The sequence below is a fragment of the Thermobia domestica genome, chromosome 13 (genome assembly GCF_964235325.1).
Source record: "Thermobia domestica chromosome 13, izTheDome1.hap1.1, whole genome shotgun sequence".
NCBI lineage: Eukaryota > Metazoa > Arthropoda > Insecta > Zygentoma > Lepismatidae > Thermobia > Thermobia domestica.
In genome coordinates this window covers 192715381-192731246 of record NC_137466.1, presented here as the reverse complement: position 1 = coordinate 192731246, position 15866 = coordinate 192715381, and the positions used below count along the sequence as shown (strand labels likewise).

The window sequence follows — 15866 nt, the reverse complement described above, 5'->3', positions numbered from 1 at the left end:
AATCGGTTTCTTGGGCATGCGCGAAGGGTAAAGGGAAGTTATACGGGTAATGCAAGCGCATTTTGGGGTCGCTGGAAATTGTCTCGGACATCGTGAGCCTCGTTCCGTAGCGGTTTGCGCTAACGCAAAACAGATTTTGTTTTACCGTATTTTACGATAGTAGGCATAACTGTTATAACTACCTGCCGCTTATTTGCGTTACGTTGCGAAGGATCTTACAAACTGAGGCTTCTTATCTATTTCAGCGATCTTTATTACTTGTACATCTTCTATTTACTCTAATGAGTAGAGTTACCAGCTATCCAAAACAAAATGTAGGGACATTTTACGCAGCAAATGAAAGTAGAAATGTACGATCCTTTTTCCGTAATAACTAATAAGATAAAATAAGTCTTTCCAATGAGTAAATCATGTTTATCTACTTGATAAAATGAAAGTACGGTATGCGCTAAGGTTTTCTGTTGTTTTGAAGACTGTATAATGACGTGGAAACTATCTTTCAATAATAATAATAATAATAATAATAATAATAATAATAATAATAATAATAATAATAATAATAATAATAATAATAATAATAATAATAATAATAATAAATTTACAGCTGTTATGAAAGTTAGTGGTAGCCCAAGCCATCAAACCAATATATGCTATTGTTTAAACAGCCACACGACCTCTTGGGCCAGTTTCACTTTGTACGTAGGGTCGATCACGGAGTATACGCGCACCTGCTGTTTGGGTTGTGGAAATATTGAAATACTTACGACTCAACCTTGTATAAAATTATAGATATATTGCTGAAATTTCTCATTATCATATAAACTATAGAAACATCGTTTATCATCTGATCTACATCTATTATGTAATGTTTACAGCTTGTTTTAATAGCAACAATTTACTTATTATAGACTGGTTAAATTGCCCATAAAGTGCAATAGAGCCTAATCAGGTAAAAGAAACGTATAACATAACGAGTAGTGATTGATGACCTCTTGCAAACGGGAAAGAGTAGTGAAGCTATTATCAACTCGACCACCAACGATGAATTGCGTGAAACACTGGAGCAGGAAGTTAGCAAAGACCCTTGGGGGAGAGAAACAACAGGCCAGAGACTGATAAACTGTTTTCTGATAGCATGTAAACGAAACAACCTTAAAGCGTTGTTCTCCAACTGGAAATTTTGCACTAATACAAATTATATATCAATATAATTCAATTAATATTATTTCTAATAAACGTATACTTTTATTATAGTTATTATTTCCAATGATCTATAATTTTAAAACATATCGTAAATTTTGACCAATAATTTAGTATATAAGTTTGTACATTACTTGCTATACTTTTCAATATATTTTAGCTTACTGGTTTTGAATTTAAAAAAAAAAAAATAACTAAATGATACTCTTAAATCATCTATGTATTAACGTATATTTCATTGAGATATGTATTTAAGGTTATACAAATTAGACAACCAAAGAGGCCCATATCCAGGGGGTCTACCCCCCCCTTCAAAATTGTTACTGGTCCCCTATAAAATTTTCACAGTAGACTTGCAAATGAACTATAATATGGTGATGAACTATAATATTTTGTGATCGGACCCCCCCCCCCTTTCCTTACATTTTCGGGCTGGCTACGGGCCTGCAACCGAAGACACATATTTGGTGTTCCGATCCTACGATTAGCCAACCGTCTACTGAGTGTCCTACCTACGTTGATTTGCAACTGAAGATAATTCCAAACTGTAACAGTTACTGGTGTAAAAAGTTACTACGACTGGGCCATTGACTTAATTGAGCAATGTTTAGTGACAGCCTTGATGATCCTAAATAAGGAATTAATTTATTTTATTATGACTATCCCTAAACATTAATTAATACGTTCCTAAATTAAGTAGTGTGATAATGACTATTATTTTAATTTATTTTCCATTGAATTTAACCATGAACGAAACAAGCAAAAGCTTTATCAATGCATGATAATTGCCGAACCTTGGCTTGCAAAGGCGGGAAAGTATACGTTTCTTGTCTCTCTCTTTCTCTGAAGGTTAGGTCATTGTGCTGTTACTGCCCCGCTATGTAGACTTCTTTTACATCCGGGTTTATTGTAATTTGTTTTCTTAAAAATCCTGCTTGCCTTGATCAATCATTGTGAGGCTACAATACCCATCACTACAAGAAGTAATCTATATCTTAAATGGCCGGATACTTTTTCCTTTGCCTGTTGAATATGTTAATGAAATGAATGTGAACGCGTCACGCTAATGTGTCTGGCGATCTGTTTATGTGTCTGTGAGAAAGTACCCACTAAGTCTTAACACTTCTCACGCCAAGGTAGTATTTTTTCACAAACTGTCTGGGTCAGCAGAAACTAACTGCCTTTCCGGACTAAAAGCGGTATGACCATGCTTATCCCACGCTCATTGGATCTTAGAGTAAACTTATCTGCCCACAGATATAAAGAATTTCATGAATGTAACAGCTATACAACAGAGGACGAATTTTAAACAGGAAGTATTTTCAGGTTTCCTTTTACCATTCTCCTAACTTACGGAAACTCAACACCTCATTACGTTCCTTCGAGGTTAAAACAAGGTGTTTTACAGACATTACTGATGTTTTTATTTATTTATTTATTTAATGTACTTTTTAACAGCGTAATTAGTTCAAAAGGTTATGCATATAAATGTCACGCGACTTATTTTGTAATAGCCTACATGATCCCCGTAGTTCTGAGATTTGGTATGAGTACAGTATGGTAAAAGGAATGTACATGCGAGCATAGTGACGTAAGTGAGAAACAGTTAAGATTGCCAATACCGCAAATTGTAACATCGAATGGTGGCGGTGTTGCGTCTATTTTCAGAGAAGGTATTTGGCTACTCGACAAATGCAAGCGAGAGCGTTGGAATCATTACTTTAATGTATTGTATATAGTGGCAGAAGTGAGCTACTTGTGTATACAACCATTTCACTATATTTAATTATACTATATTCAATGAATAATCGTGTGACATGAACTGATAAAAATTATTTTAGCAGTTTTATAAATAATACGAAAGGTAGAGTTAAAAGAAGTTATTTTCAATAATGTGAATTTTTACATGGTTAATAAGCCTGCCATATTTTTTTCATGAGAATACGGGACACCTTCGATGTCCCCCTCCCAAACTTTACAAACAATACATTTTTTGGAAACATTTTCACTGCATTATTTGAAATGGATACAAAGAAGTAACGAACAAGCTGTAGTGTAATCTTATCTCAGGAAGTGTTTTGCATTTACATGAGATTTTTTTATTTGAAAATGCTGCCTAAATCTGTTATTTAAGGAAGTGGGAGAAACGGGAGAACCCCGAAAAAACCCACGCACACGGCATTTCTCCTTGACGCTAGTTGAGATTGAACGAAGAACCCCATGCACCAGATGTGAACGCTCTACCACTGAGCGAGTGCTCCCCTTGTCCCTACAAAAAAATGATGATAATGGGGTTTTCATACAAAGAAATTAGTACATGAAATTTTAATCATATATTGTACGAAACATAATTTTCTTTTCTTAATCATATGCTGTACGAAACATAATTTTCTTTTCTTAAACACTGAACGTTACATCTTGCTGATGTTGATATCGATAAGCTGACACTGAAAGCAGAAATGGGACGGGACTAAAATACGGGACAATTACCTGTCCCGACTAAATTGATGGGAACGCGAAAATCGGGTCTGTCTCGTATTTTACGGGACGTATAGTAGGCTTAATGGTTAATGGTACTTTTTAAAAGAAGTGCTAGATTCTAGGAGACCCAGTTGTTATATTATACCAATTTTTACGTTATTTAAAATCTGTGAAATAGGTTAATCTACAGAAATCATATATTTATCTTGGGAAGGAATTGTTCCACTTTCCTATTGGTTGAGCAGTAAGGGTGGATACTGGCAGTTGGGTTAGGTGAGCCTTGATTGACCTCCAATCTTCAAATACGAAAGCCCTTGCCTTCTTCAAACATGTAACAACGTCAGTCAACTTAAAAGTGGAAGTAAGACTACACTTATCTGCCTTACGTGTCAGGGACTTTGTTTTAATTTATGCTTTTCAATCATATTATTATACGGATAGTAAACACTGAGCAAATTGCGCATTTTGTAAATTTGTTGCATACCTAACATCTAATCTTGCAAGAACAAGGAAAATATAATCCGCAGGGTTTAAATCTTGGTAATACTACACATAGTAGTTAAAACAAGCATTGTGATTATTTGAAGTACCAGCAATCTCTTATATGAACATATGTAACTACATACAATCACATATTTCCAGATGTTTTGATAGCACAGATGATATACATTATTCGAGATGAGTTGCTTCACACTATACACCATCAATACGTGTAATACAGTATAATAGACCCTCAACCATATGTTACCATTATGTTTCAATAGAAAAACGAACCTCTACATGTATATAATGGAACAGAAGGACAAAAAGGTGACCTTGAATATAGACCAAGTTCTGTTACATAAGAAGTTAAATAAAATAAGAAAAAAAAATTTTGGAAATAATCATTAGGTTGAAAATCAGAAAGTTAAAAAAAAGACACGATTTTGCAACATTGAGATTTCCACTGATAATAATTTATTCGTTTCATTAGCATTGGTAATATTTCGTTTCATTAGCATATGAAAACGAAATCGTAACTTATCTTGATAGTCTGTGCATATTTGTAGTTAGGTTACGAATTAAATTCAACTAATTGGAAGAATAGCGTGAATTTTATTGATTTTGTCTTTGTACCAAAAATATAGGAACTCTAAACCACAATGTGATTAAAAATTACATTTAGATGCTTTGTTAATTGGGTCCACAAAGTAAAACACGTTTAGAGTTTAGTACAATTAATGCATGTCGATATAGTGCGCAAATTTCTAATACCATGTTCTATACAGTAGATAAATATCTAAGCAGCCCACTGTGTAATTTTAAAAATTTATTAAATTGCTCCTTGTGTATATATATTAGCTAGTAACTGCAAGCATTGACGAATTCTATACCATTTTGTACAAAAGTATATGTAATATGGTCTAGAGAAAGTTTAATAAATGGAATCAAATCAAATTAAAGGACTGTATTAAGGGTTAACTTTACAATGTCCGCTAGAAACGAGTGAGATTTAAATAATTTTGAAATCACTCAGAAACGAGAAATTACACTGTATTAATTTTACGAAAATGGATAAAAACTTTCCTAACCTTAAGCTAACCCGTTCCTATCCCTACCCTATTTATCCCTATCTTACTCTACCCTACCCTACTCTATTATACCCTTTTTAAGCGGCCTTATTTATCGATGCGCAGCTGGAGCGTGTATTGTAAAGTTTACCCAATATTAACATGCCAGATGCTAGAAATAGAAAGAAAAATTGTCATAGCTGCAATTTCATAAAAATCATGCCAACTTCTACAAAAGCCCTTGCCGATATTCACGATTTGTTTAATGTTTTTATTTATTTATTTATTTTTTTTATTTCACTCATTTACACCAATGAAATGAGTTCTCTAACAAACAAATAAACAAAAAGAAATCTTTCAATTGTAGAGAATGTCATCGTTAGGCAATTAGAGAAGGAAGAGAAACTCTCAGTTAAAAATGTACAGGAAAATAAAACCTCCTCGTTTTTTTCCGCCGTCACGTTGAAGGTGATTGTAACAATAAAAGAAAGTAGCTTTACAACTGTACATTCATTTCCTTTTAATAAACAAACATGTTACTGCATCGTAAAACTCATTACACTTAAGAACTGACTTTCCATTTAATTGATTACTTTATTTAGGTGATATTGTACATTGTATTGTATATTTTTGGTCATATTTCCTCCAAATTACTAGAGAATTTAACAAGCACTTTCAGCTACACAAATGATGCAGTTTTATACTTGCAGTTAACCCTGCACGTACACACTTATATTCTTACTCACAAAGTACATACTGGGGTTTGTAGGACCCCAATCATATTTCTCCAAATTATGAGTTTCTTTTTATTTAATGAACTCATACATTTTTACACAATATCTATCAACAATGCTCCAACATTTTACTGAAAATAGTATTTTTAATGCCATTCTTGTAATTACTGTATTATTTTGAAAAAATGAGGGAAATTTATAAAATAATTCTTCCTTTAAAATACATACTGGGGTCTGTGGGACCCCAACAGCAGTAAATGTTATGACCTTTCTGAAAATTATGAAACTAAACTTTGTGATACTTTGTTGTAAGTAATATATGTAAATAGAACATTTTAGACACAACTAGAGTTTCTAAACTGTTTCCAAATCCATTTTATCAAAATGTTTTTCAAAAAAATTCACTCACTTAAAGTACACACTGGGGTATGCTGGACCCCAATCAATGCAAGAGCGAAAATAACGTCTATTTCCAACAATGAGTCTTACTAAACTAGCTAGACTGCTATTAATCCGCAAAGAGAGTGTTGCAAACTTAATTTACATTGATGACCCAAACTGCAAAAATAAATAGAAATATTATAGTATTAGAATGAATACGCCTTGGGGTCCCACAGACCCCAGTGTGTACGTGCAGGGTTAAAATTCGTCTAGTTAAAAGGATTTTTTTTTCTTTTAAAGTCGGAATAGCCATCATAAGATTCAAACCCGAGGCCTTCTGATTGCGAAGCGAAAACACTAACCATTTATTTAAGCTCTTTTAGTGCAAACTATTTTTTGAATCATTTTACAATAGAATTAAATGTAAATTATCATGTCGAATACAGTAATTTTGTTATTAGAGATCGCTCGTGGCAAAATAGATACCGTACTAGCTTTTAGCGCGAGATACCGGGTTCAATAACCAGCTCAAGTTCATATGGTTTGAATTCCATGTTAAACTGTAGATCAACGTCTCATATAGTTTTAAGCTAAAAAAGAGAGATTCAGGTATACAAACAAACTTTGTTAAATATGATCATTTCTACTTTTTATTATAAAAAATAAACTCTTTGTACTTGGAAATATTACATTTAGATTACAAATTCTATATTGTGTGTGATGAGTTCATTCGGAAACTTGAGTGGAAGAGATGCAAACCAAGCTGCTTCCTGACATCTACGACTTTACCCATGAGAGTTATTTTCATGATACAAGGTCGCCTTTCATTTGTCTTACGCTTTGCCGAAATAGCACACCTGTCCAACAGTGTCCTTTACGTCATGTCGCTTCGTATATATACATATGCGAGTAACTGTGTATCTTCATAACAATACATTAGATATTTGGATATTTTTTTTAGTATTAGTGGTATTGTTATATCTGCTTTTTTCACATAATACTATTTCTGAGATCTCTTAGGGTTGTATGGTATAGATTTCGATGTAGCTCTATTAGGTTAGATATTATGCTTATCTAAGCATTTTTGTGAATTAAAGGCTTCCGAAAAAATTCAAATTTCCAATTTCTTGTAACTTTGTTGCTATTTATTCCATATACATGATATTACGATGCGTTTTTTTTTTTTTTTAAAGTAAGTACTGCTTTGAAATATATATCTACTTTTCTACATAGTTTCCACCAATATTAAAGCAGTTATCGTATCGTACAATAAGCTTTTGAATACCATTCTCATAGAAGCGTCTGCCGCCTGATTTGACAACTATTTCAACACGGCCGTTTTGAGCTCATCGTCGTCGTGGTAGCGCTAACTACCCAGATGCTTCTTCGAATGAAGGAACATGTGGTAGCCTCTTATCAGATAACGACGAAATCGTAAAACGTCTGTTCTCTCTCACGTTTTCGTAAACATACTGCAGCAAGTCTTCAGTGATGACAGAAGGACACCCGTTTCGTTACTCATCATGAACATTCGTGCGACCATCTTTAAAGGTTCTAATTCAATCCTGTACGATTCTATCACTCATAATGTTTTCTCCATATACTTCATTAATCTGGCTATGGATTTCAGCAACTTTCACTAAGATAATGAATCACAGCGCATACTTCAGAAGCGACGGAGGCATTTTTACTACTCAGAAGCAAATTTAAAATATGGTCGAATGTTTCCGTAATGGCGTATGTAGCTTAGATACACTGCGCGCATGCGCAAGATGCCGACTGCGGCGCTTCAGCAGCCGAATTTCAAAACTGTATTTACTTAAAAAAAAAAAAAAAAAAAAAACACGCCTCGTATGATCACAATATTTGACACTAAAGTATTTTAAATATGCATCGCACCGTCCGGCTCATTTGCGTTATTGCTGCTGTAGAACCCTACAAAATCTTGTGTGTTTATGATATTATAGCATCCTTAGTCTGGTAAAGTGCAATTTAAAAGAAAATATAACTTTACTGGTTTGGAAACGTTGTTAATCTGGTTGTAGATTTTGTCAAGCAATGGTGTGTCGATATTTACATCATACAAAATTTGGGCCTTTTTATCTCTTAGTTTAATAATAAGGGCGTTTCAAAATAAATGGTTCACCCCGTATATTAGATAATACATAATATCGAATTTAAGAATTTCCTGATCGTGAGCTAGGTATTTTAAATGCATTCCGAAGCACAGATGATATCCCGAGAGCACAGTTACTTTACAATGTTATAACTTAGAAGAAGAAAAAAAAACTTCTTCCTTCACATCTGTCATGGAATGTAGGACTTAAGAACCAAAATATTTTTGTTTTAGTATTATTTTGGTCATTGCGTAATATATGTTGATTCAGGAAAATTGAAGGAAAATGGAGTTGTCTATTTAAGTTCATGTTTAAATTTCTTGAATATATTTCCAGTTACTTAATTAAACTGGTTTCAATTACTTCCTATAAAACGAAGTGTCTCATGACCTATCGTTATATAACAAGACCCTAGTTGTATTGAGTTTAAAATACAGAATTAACACCTATCTTTTCTTTATCTGAATACACAAGTACCTTATAAATAAATTTTCTTTCTTTTTTAAAAAGATAAAAAGCATTTATTGCTACTTGCACAATTGCTTTAGTAATAGAACCTATATATCAGTATTGTTTCCTGTTATTAGGTTTTGTAATAGACTTTTTTCTTTCTTTCTTTCTTTTTTAGCACCTATCTAAGTCGAATCATTATCATTGACAAATGCGGGTATGACAATGAGGAAAATGAATTTCATGCTGCAAATACTGATAACTAATTCTGTTTTATGATCGAATGCAAGGGAATAATCCCACATTTTTTTAAACGTAAATGTCATACTTTCTTTGCAACATATTTAATTGGATCAGAAACTATGTAGGTTAATTTCAATTTTAGAAATTCTGTGTTTTCGAAATTTTTAATTAAAAAGGAAAAATAGACTTCAATTGGGTTATTAATAATTACTCAATGGTAGGTTAAAGAGCTTTTATCTTGGTTATTTACAGCCAGTAACCTATTACTTTATTATTATTATTATTATTATTATTATTATTATTATTATTATTATTATTATTATTATTATTATTATTATTATTATTTTAAGAAATAGCTCACTATGTTTTAACTCAAGTTAACACCTGAATGCTGAATAGCTTTAGAATCACGAATAAAATCAAAGATACGCGACTTAACCATTTGGCTGTGAGCGAACAGTTAAATAATTAACACATTGTTTCCTGTTATAGTTATTTACTATGTTTTTAAATTCCTAATAACATAGCCTACCTTCGAATTGTAAATTAAATATGTTATTCAAAACGTTCCTAGTATACTTAGAGAATTATTTTTCTGTTTAAGTTCCATCTTAATAGGTAATTAATGAGGGTGAGAAAGGGTGGCATTATCCTAATACTTTTCATAAATCTATTCTCCCGTGCGAAGAACGGGCATTTCAGCTATTATGATTATCAGCACAAATATGAAAATGATATGCTGTACAACAAAATGTAATTTTCACGAGGAAGGGGACATTTAAATAGATCTGAAGAAGTAACCAGTAAAATCAAACCATTAAAAATTCCAGACCATTTTTAAAAAATAGAAAAGTAATTTGTCATATATATATATATATATATATCAGTAGACTTTAATTTTTTTTTAAAAAAAAAATATATATATATATATGGTGCAGATATTCAACCTGTTAGCAAAATTAAAAATTAAAACATGTACGGTATCTGTATAGATTAATTTTGTTTTCACGTAACAGAAGCGTTGAATTTGTGTACCTCTACTGTAACCTTTTGCAGAAATTGTTTCTTATTTCACTTGTAGCTCAGGTTCATTTAAACATTGGTACTTTTCTGTGCAAATTCTCTCCGAAACATTTCTGACCCTTAACCCTTAACCTAGGTGGCGCTAGTCTCCATATTTTAATATTGCTTCTAGCTTTCGCAGTTATTATTATTTTTAAAAAAAGGAAAGGAAAAGAACATGAATTTTAATTGAAATAATTTTTGACATTTTAGGTGATAAGTTGATATCAGCCTTAGTTACAGTTGCTTTAGACTAGACCAGCTTTAATCATAATGGCTATTATTTATTTATTTATTTATTTATTTTTACTAAAATAGTTTGATCATGTAAAATATACAGAAATTGGACGACATCGCTAGGTCTATATTATTTCCAATATTTGAAGTTAGAACTATCTCATTCATTATATTCTAATACATCTTTGCATATTTTTTCTACCTTCAATGCTAATATTCTTAAAGAAGTTAGATCGAGATAAACGATATTTTCTGTACATGTCATAGAAATAGAAGAACGTATGGCAAAATTGTTGGGTTTTTTGTTATGCTTAAATTTGTTTGAAATGAGCTCTTGTTTGTTTGTAAATTTTGTGATCTTACCTTTTGAGGTGCATTAACCACGCCAGTGTTGTAGCCATGCTGGAATGAAGAACCCAAAGCAGCAGCTGCGATAGCAAATGCCAATCGACTGTTTAGTCCCTGAAATGAAAAGAATGAAAGTTTATAAGTACAATTCTCAGAATAAGTTTTAATAATATCTTGAATATTGAATAATAATAATAATAATAATAATAATAATAATAATAATAATAATAATAATAATAATAATAATAATAAAGTATGAGAAGAAGACTACCCGATTAATAAGAAATTTTGAGATGTTTTTGACTGACTGAGGATTAATGTTTCTTTTTAGCGAATCTATATTAGATATACTCCTACATTTTAATATGAGATTCAAACTATCTGTATCCCCACCGAAAATCGATCTCACATTTCTTGCATCAAAGGCTAGGTGAGTATATGCCGTGTACGCTCCATTACGTACCTGGTAACCGGGTTTTAATCCCTTCTTTCTGCTAAATATTAAGAGAAAATGTAAATTTACTATACAAACTTGAATCGCATATGTCCTGAAGCAATATAAACTTGGGTGCTTAATCAGCATAAATCTCCATTGATAACATTCTGTGTATACCACTGATCGATGATATCACGTGATATTCTGTTTGGTTTGGGCAGAAGCTTTGACGAAAAGCAAATCTAGATTAAATAAGGATAATCTCTTCGAGTTTGTAGCTATTTTAATAATAATAAATTTCAACATAAAGTTTGCTCTGCCTTATTCAAATGATAAGTGTGATATAACGCTTGTCGCATTATGCTTATGTCGGAATAAATGTTAACGCAAATTTATCTTTTATTTTTTATTCAGACAATTTTTTTTTTCGAAAATCAATATAAAATGATTTACTTTGACAGTAGGTTGACATTTTAGACATTAGAAATTGAAATATTATCTTTCAATTTTGGGCGTATAGTGGTTGACCAATCAATATCATTAGTTTCGGGGGCTGAAATGTAGTTTGCGACTCCACTAAACATATATGCATATATATTATGTATTTCTATTTTCTTGAATTAGCACATATAGGTATGTATTATATTAAGCTATTTGATATTGTTAGCTCTGCATATTATTATTATTATTATTATTATTATTATTATTATTATTGTTTTGTGATATTCTTGCTTTTTATTTCTCAACAGCATTTCTCTTTATTTCTGCGTAGTTCTTTATAAAGATATTTATGGCATACGCCTGATCTAGATTTGTTTTATTAGTCTTTTAACTTAAATTAGATCACTGTAAATTAATCTTCTTAAAAAAAAAACTAATAATAATTATTATCACTGAAGATTGCATAGCTTGCACATTTTTACACTATTGACGAGCTTAGTTCAATTTAATACGTAAAGTCAATCAAATTATATGTCGTAATTCCCAACTAAGTCTTAAAGTATCACACTAATACAAATAAGAATTGATAACGAGATTAATTTATTTTTTTATTTTATTTTTTTAGATTTCTAAACATTGTGTTATACAATTCTCGTTGAGTTTATTTATGTTTTTATTATTTATTTATCTTTGAAAACCTTATGAAATTTATTTACTTGCCTCACTTTCTGAAGCACTGTTGGATATTTTTATTATTATTTATTTATTTACATACTCATAGAAAACTAAGAAAACATAGCCTACAAGAAGTTACTACACTATATTTGTACAATATACTAAATTTAGCCATAAGTACACTATATTTGCATACTGTACAGGGTGTTCCAAAACAACACCGGCAACGTTTGGGAGATGATTCCTGACACCAAGATCAGACAAAAAGTATAGAACAACTTGCGTGAAGAAATCCGTCATTTCGGAGTTATAGGCTGCCGAAAACATGAAAAAACGAACTTTAAAGGTTTATAGCTCCAATACTATGGGACCTACCGCAGTCGGGTGAAGACTTCACTTAGGAACTGGTATGTGCCCTATCCAAATATCCATGTTTCAAAATTCTGCTGTATATCCCCAATAATTTTTATAGAGGTAGTTGGTGAGTACTTCAAATTATATGCCCGCAGCCAAACTCCCTTTATAATAATCGTTGCGTGAGTACCTTAAGATTCTGAAACATGTACTTTTGGATAGCGCACATATTATTAGTTCCTAAGTGAAGTCTTGAGCCGACTACGGTACGTCTCATACCCATAGTATTGATGCTATGGACCTTTGAAGTATGGACCTTTGAACATTTTTTATGTTTTCGGCAGCCTATAACTCTGAAATTATGGATTTCTGCACCCAAGTTGGTCTATACTTTTTGTCTGATCTCGGTGTCAGGGATCATCTTCCAAACGTTGTCGGTGTTGTTTTGAAACACCCACTACAAATATATCCTTCTTTTCAATATTTCAAAGAAAATATTTTAATGTCATTTCAGAAACAAAATCAAGGAGATAGAATAAATCTTAAAATAATAATAATAATAATAAAGTGTCATATCATAGTTTTTTTTTCCTAATACTATTATTCTATTTGTCAATTCAGAACAAGTGATGGAGGGTCAGTGTTTATGAAAAATGATGTTCCCCTTGAGCTTTCTTCCAGGTTCTTTTTCTTTCAAGCGCTGCGAACCACACACATACAAAAAATAGTGAAGGGAAAAAATGGAAGAATGAAGGAAGGACAAGAGGTGGAGTGGAAAAAAATGTGAACGGAAGAACGAGGCGGGAAAAGGTATAATTTCATTCTTTAGGAATTTTCCACGCGGGAAAATGGAAGATTGCTTAACTACTGTATGTGGGGGGGATCTTTATCTACGTAGTTATCCTAGTCTTAGCTTTTGTATAAGTATATGTGTGTTGCCGAGGTCTGTGGGTCGTATCATGCGAGTATACAGTATTACAGTAACGTAAATAAACACTGCAACCACATACACAAGTATGCTTTAATATTTAAAGATAATGAAACCTCGATTTTTTGTGTTTTGATCGATAACATAAGAATTACGTACCAATGTAATCACATCACAATTTAGTATCCATCATTTCATGATTAATTTAATTAATAATTCTTCCAAACAAATTATGAACGTATTGACACGCTTTTAATGCTTTAATATGTATATAACTGAAGTACCTAATATAGTTACAGCCCATGAAGGACTGTGGCTATCCAAACAACTTTTAGTTTGTCAGCACATGGTCTTCAATCACTGGTATTACTGGCTCTCTAGATCGATGTTTGCTACTTCTTAATTTAGTGCCCCATCGGAAATAGAAGCTGGCATCTTTCAATCAACTTCTTTTCGAAGTATTTAAAGTGTATTTTTTTAAAAAGCTTAATTTATTTTCAAAGCACTGAAAGTGAAAATAAGTAGCTTTCCTTATTTTCAAAATATTGAAAATGCATTTTTAGATTTGCGTATTTTCAAAGTATTCAAAGTGCATCTTTAGATTTGCGTACTTTCAAAGTATTGAAAGTGTATCTTTTTAGATTTGTTTATTTTCAAAGGATTGAATATGCACATTTAATTGCATCTTTATTATATTTATTTATTCATTTATTTTACCTGAAAACATATTAAAGTTATTTTATCTGCATAAGTTCGTTTTTTTTTTTTTTTTTTTTACTGTATATAAATTGTGAAATGTAGGAAACTTCCTGAAGTAAAATTATGTTTAGAAAAATGGAAAATAAGAACATACAAAAAGAAAAAGGAAAAAACAATATTTTGTCCAACTTCATGCTAATTAATATCCTTCATGAAATATACCATGTACAGACAATAAAAATAATTATTTGATAAGTAAGATGAATCAGGTTCATCATCTCTCAGTTAATATAAGACTAATAAGAATATGTTCACCAACAGCTTTATTAAGCTTTGAAAATAAGTTAATGCCTGCGTGACGTTGTTCACAACGCAAAATAACAAGACCTAAGTTGATTACTCTTCCAGTGACATGATTTATAAACATTCATAATACGAGCAGACGCATTAATAATAATGATTTTGAAATTTGGAACGTGCAGTACAAAAGAAATTTAATATTGACAGAGAAGAGGAGAAAAATAAAGCATTAAAAAAAAACAAGGAGATGCTTTTCCTTTCGTTTGGCATCTTTTGCAAATAGGTCACGCGACGCAAATCGAGGTGCAGAAAAAGAAGATAGAATCGTTTCTTGAGCAGATGTGTTAGAATTCTTAACGAGATATAAAACTTTTTAACACGTAACGAACGAGTTAAAAATCACCAGTTACACAAACAGTATCATAAACTTACCCGTACTAAGTAACAAAATAGTTATTTAAAAAAAAAAACTTACTGAAACAAGGTTAAACTAAATTTAGTTAAATTTTCAAAGGAAAACCATTGCAAAATTACGAAACTCAACGAAATTATATGTTGTTTACTTTGGGGAACAGGTTATGGAATTAAAACTTGGCAAGACTAATCGCTAATGTTCTCTTACTAAGTTCTTCACATATTGCTTGACTTCTGGAACTCTTCAGTTGCTTCAACTAATCGTATATTGTTCTTTGCATAACTTTTTCCTGGAAAATCTAAGATCCTCCAGTTCAGAAAGTACGTTAACACATAATAAATATCTTAAATATCTGAAACTATCTAACTCTTGGGGTAATACATTGAAGTTATTATGTTTCTCAATAAGCATTTACTCTGTCAAATTAGTTACTAGGAAATTTCGCAAAAATCTTGTTTTGATTATGGTGTAGCTACATATCACCTTGGTTGTAGTTGCACCAACTATATTAGTGCAGTACACTCTGTATTATTCTTTGAAATAATTTACGAAATAACATGGTACTGTAGTACAACTTTGTATTTATATCCTGAATATATTCAGAATAATAAAAGAAAGTACACTCTTCTATTGCTTAGATTAAAAAGACACTTAAAATACCACGACGCCTTTCTAATTAACACAATAGCATGCGGTATATCAACACTACACTTATTCAATCGACAACTCGTGATTTGTTCTAATTGCTCTAAAGGATCAGTCTCCATTCCTCATATGATTCAGTCTTTCTTTCGTTCCAAGTGGAAACAGCTGAA

General features: G+C 31.7%; 1 protein-coding gene across 6 annotated transcripts in view; it reads right to left on the bottom strand.

Annotated features, from left to right (window-relative positions):
- LOC145668895 (solute carrier family 2, facilitated glucose transporter member 1-like) overlaps positions 1 to 15866 on the bottom strand; it is a 206793-nt gene that overhangs the window by 15963 nt on the left and 174964 nt on the right. For all 6 annotated transcript variants that reach the window (XM_081737160.1, XM_081737161.1, XM_081737162.1 and 3 more), the window contains one exon: positions 10819 to 10917. In XM_081737160.1, the coding sequence (XP_081593286.1) occupies positions 10819 to 10917 (99 nt within the window). The remainder of the gene's footprint in view (positions 1 to 10818; positions 10918 to 15866) is intronic.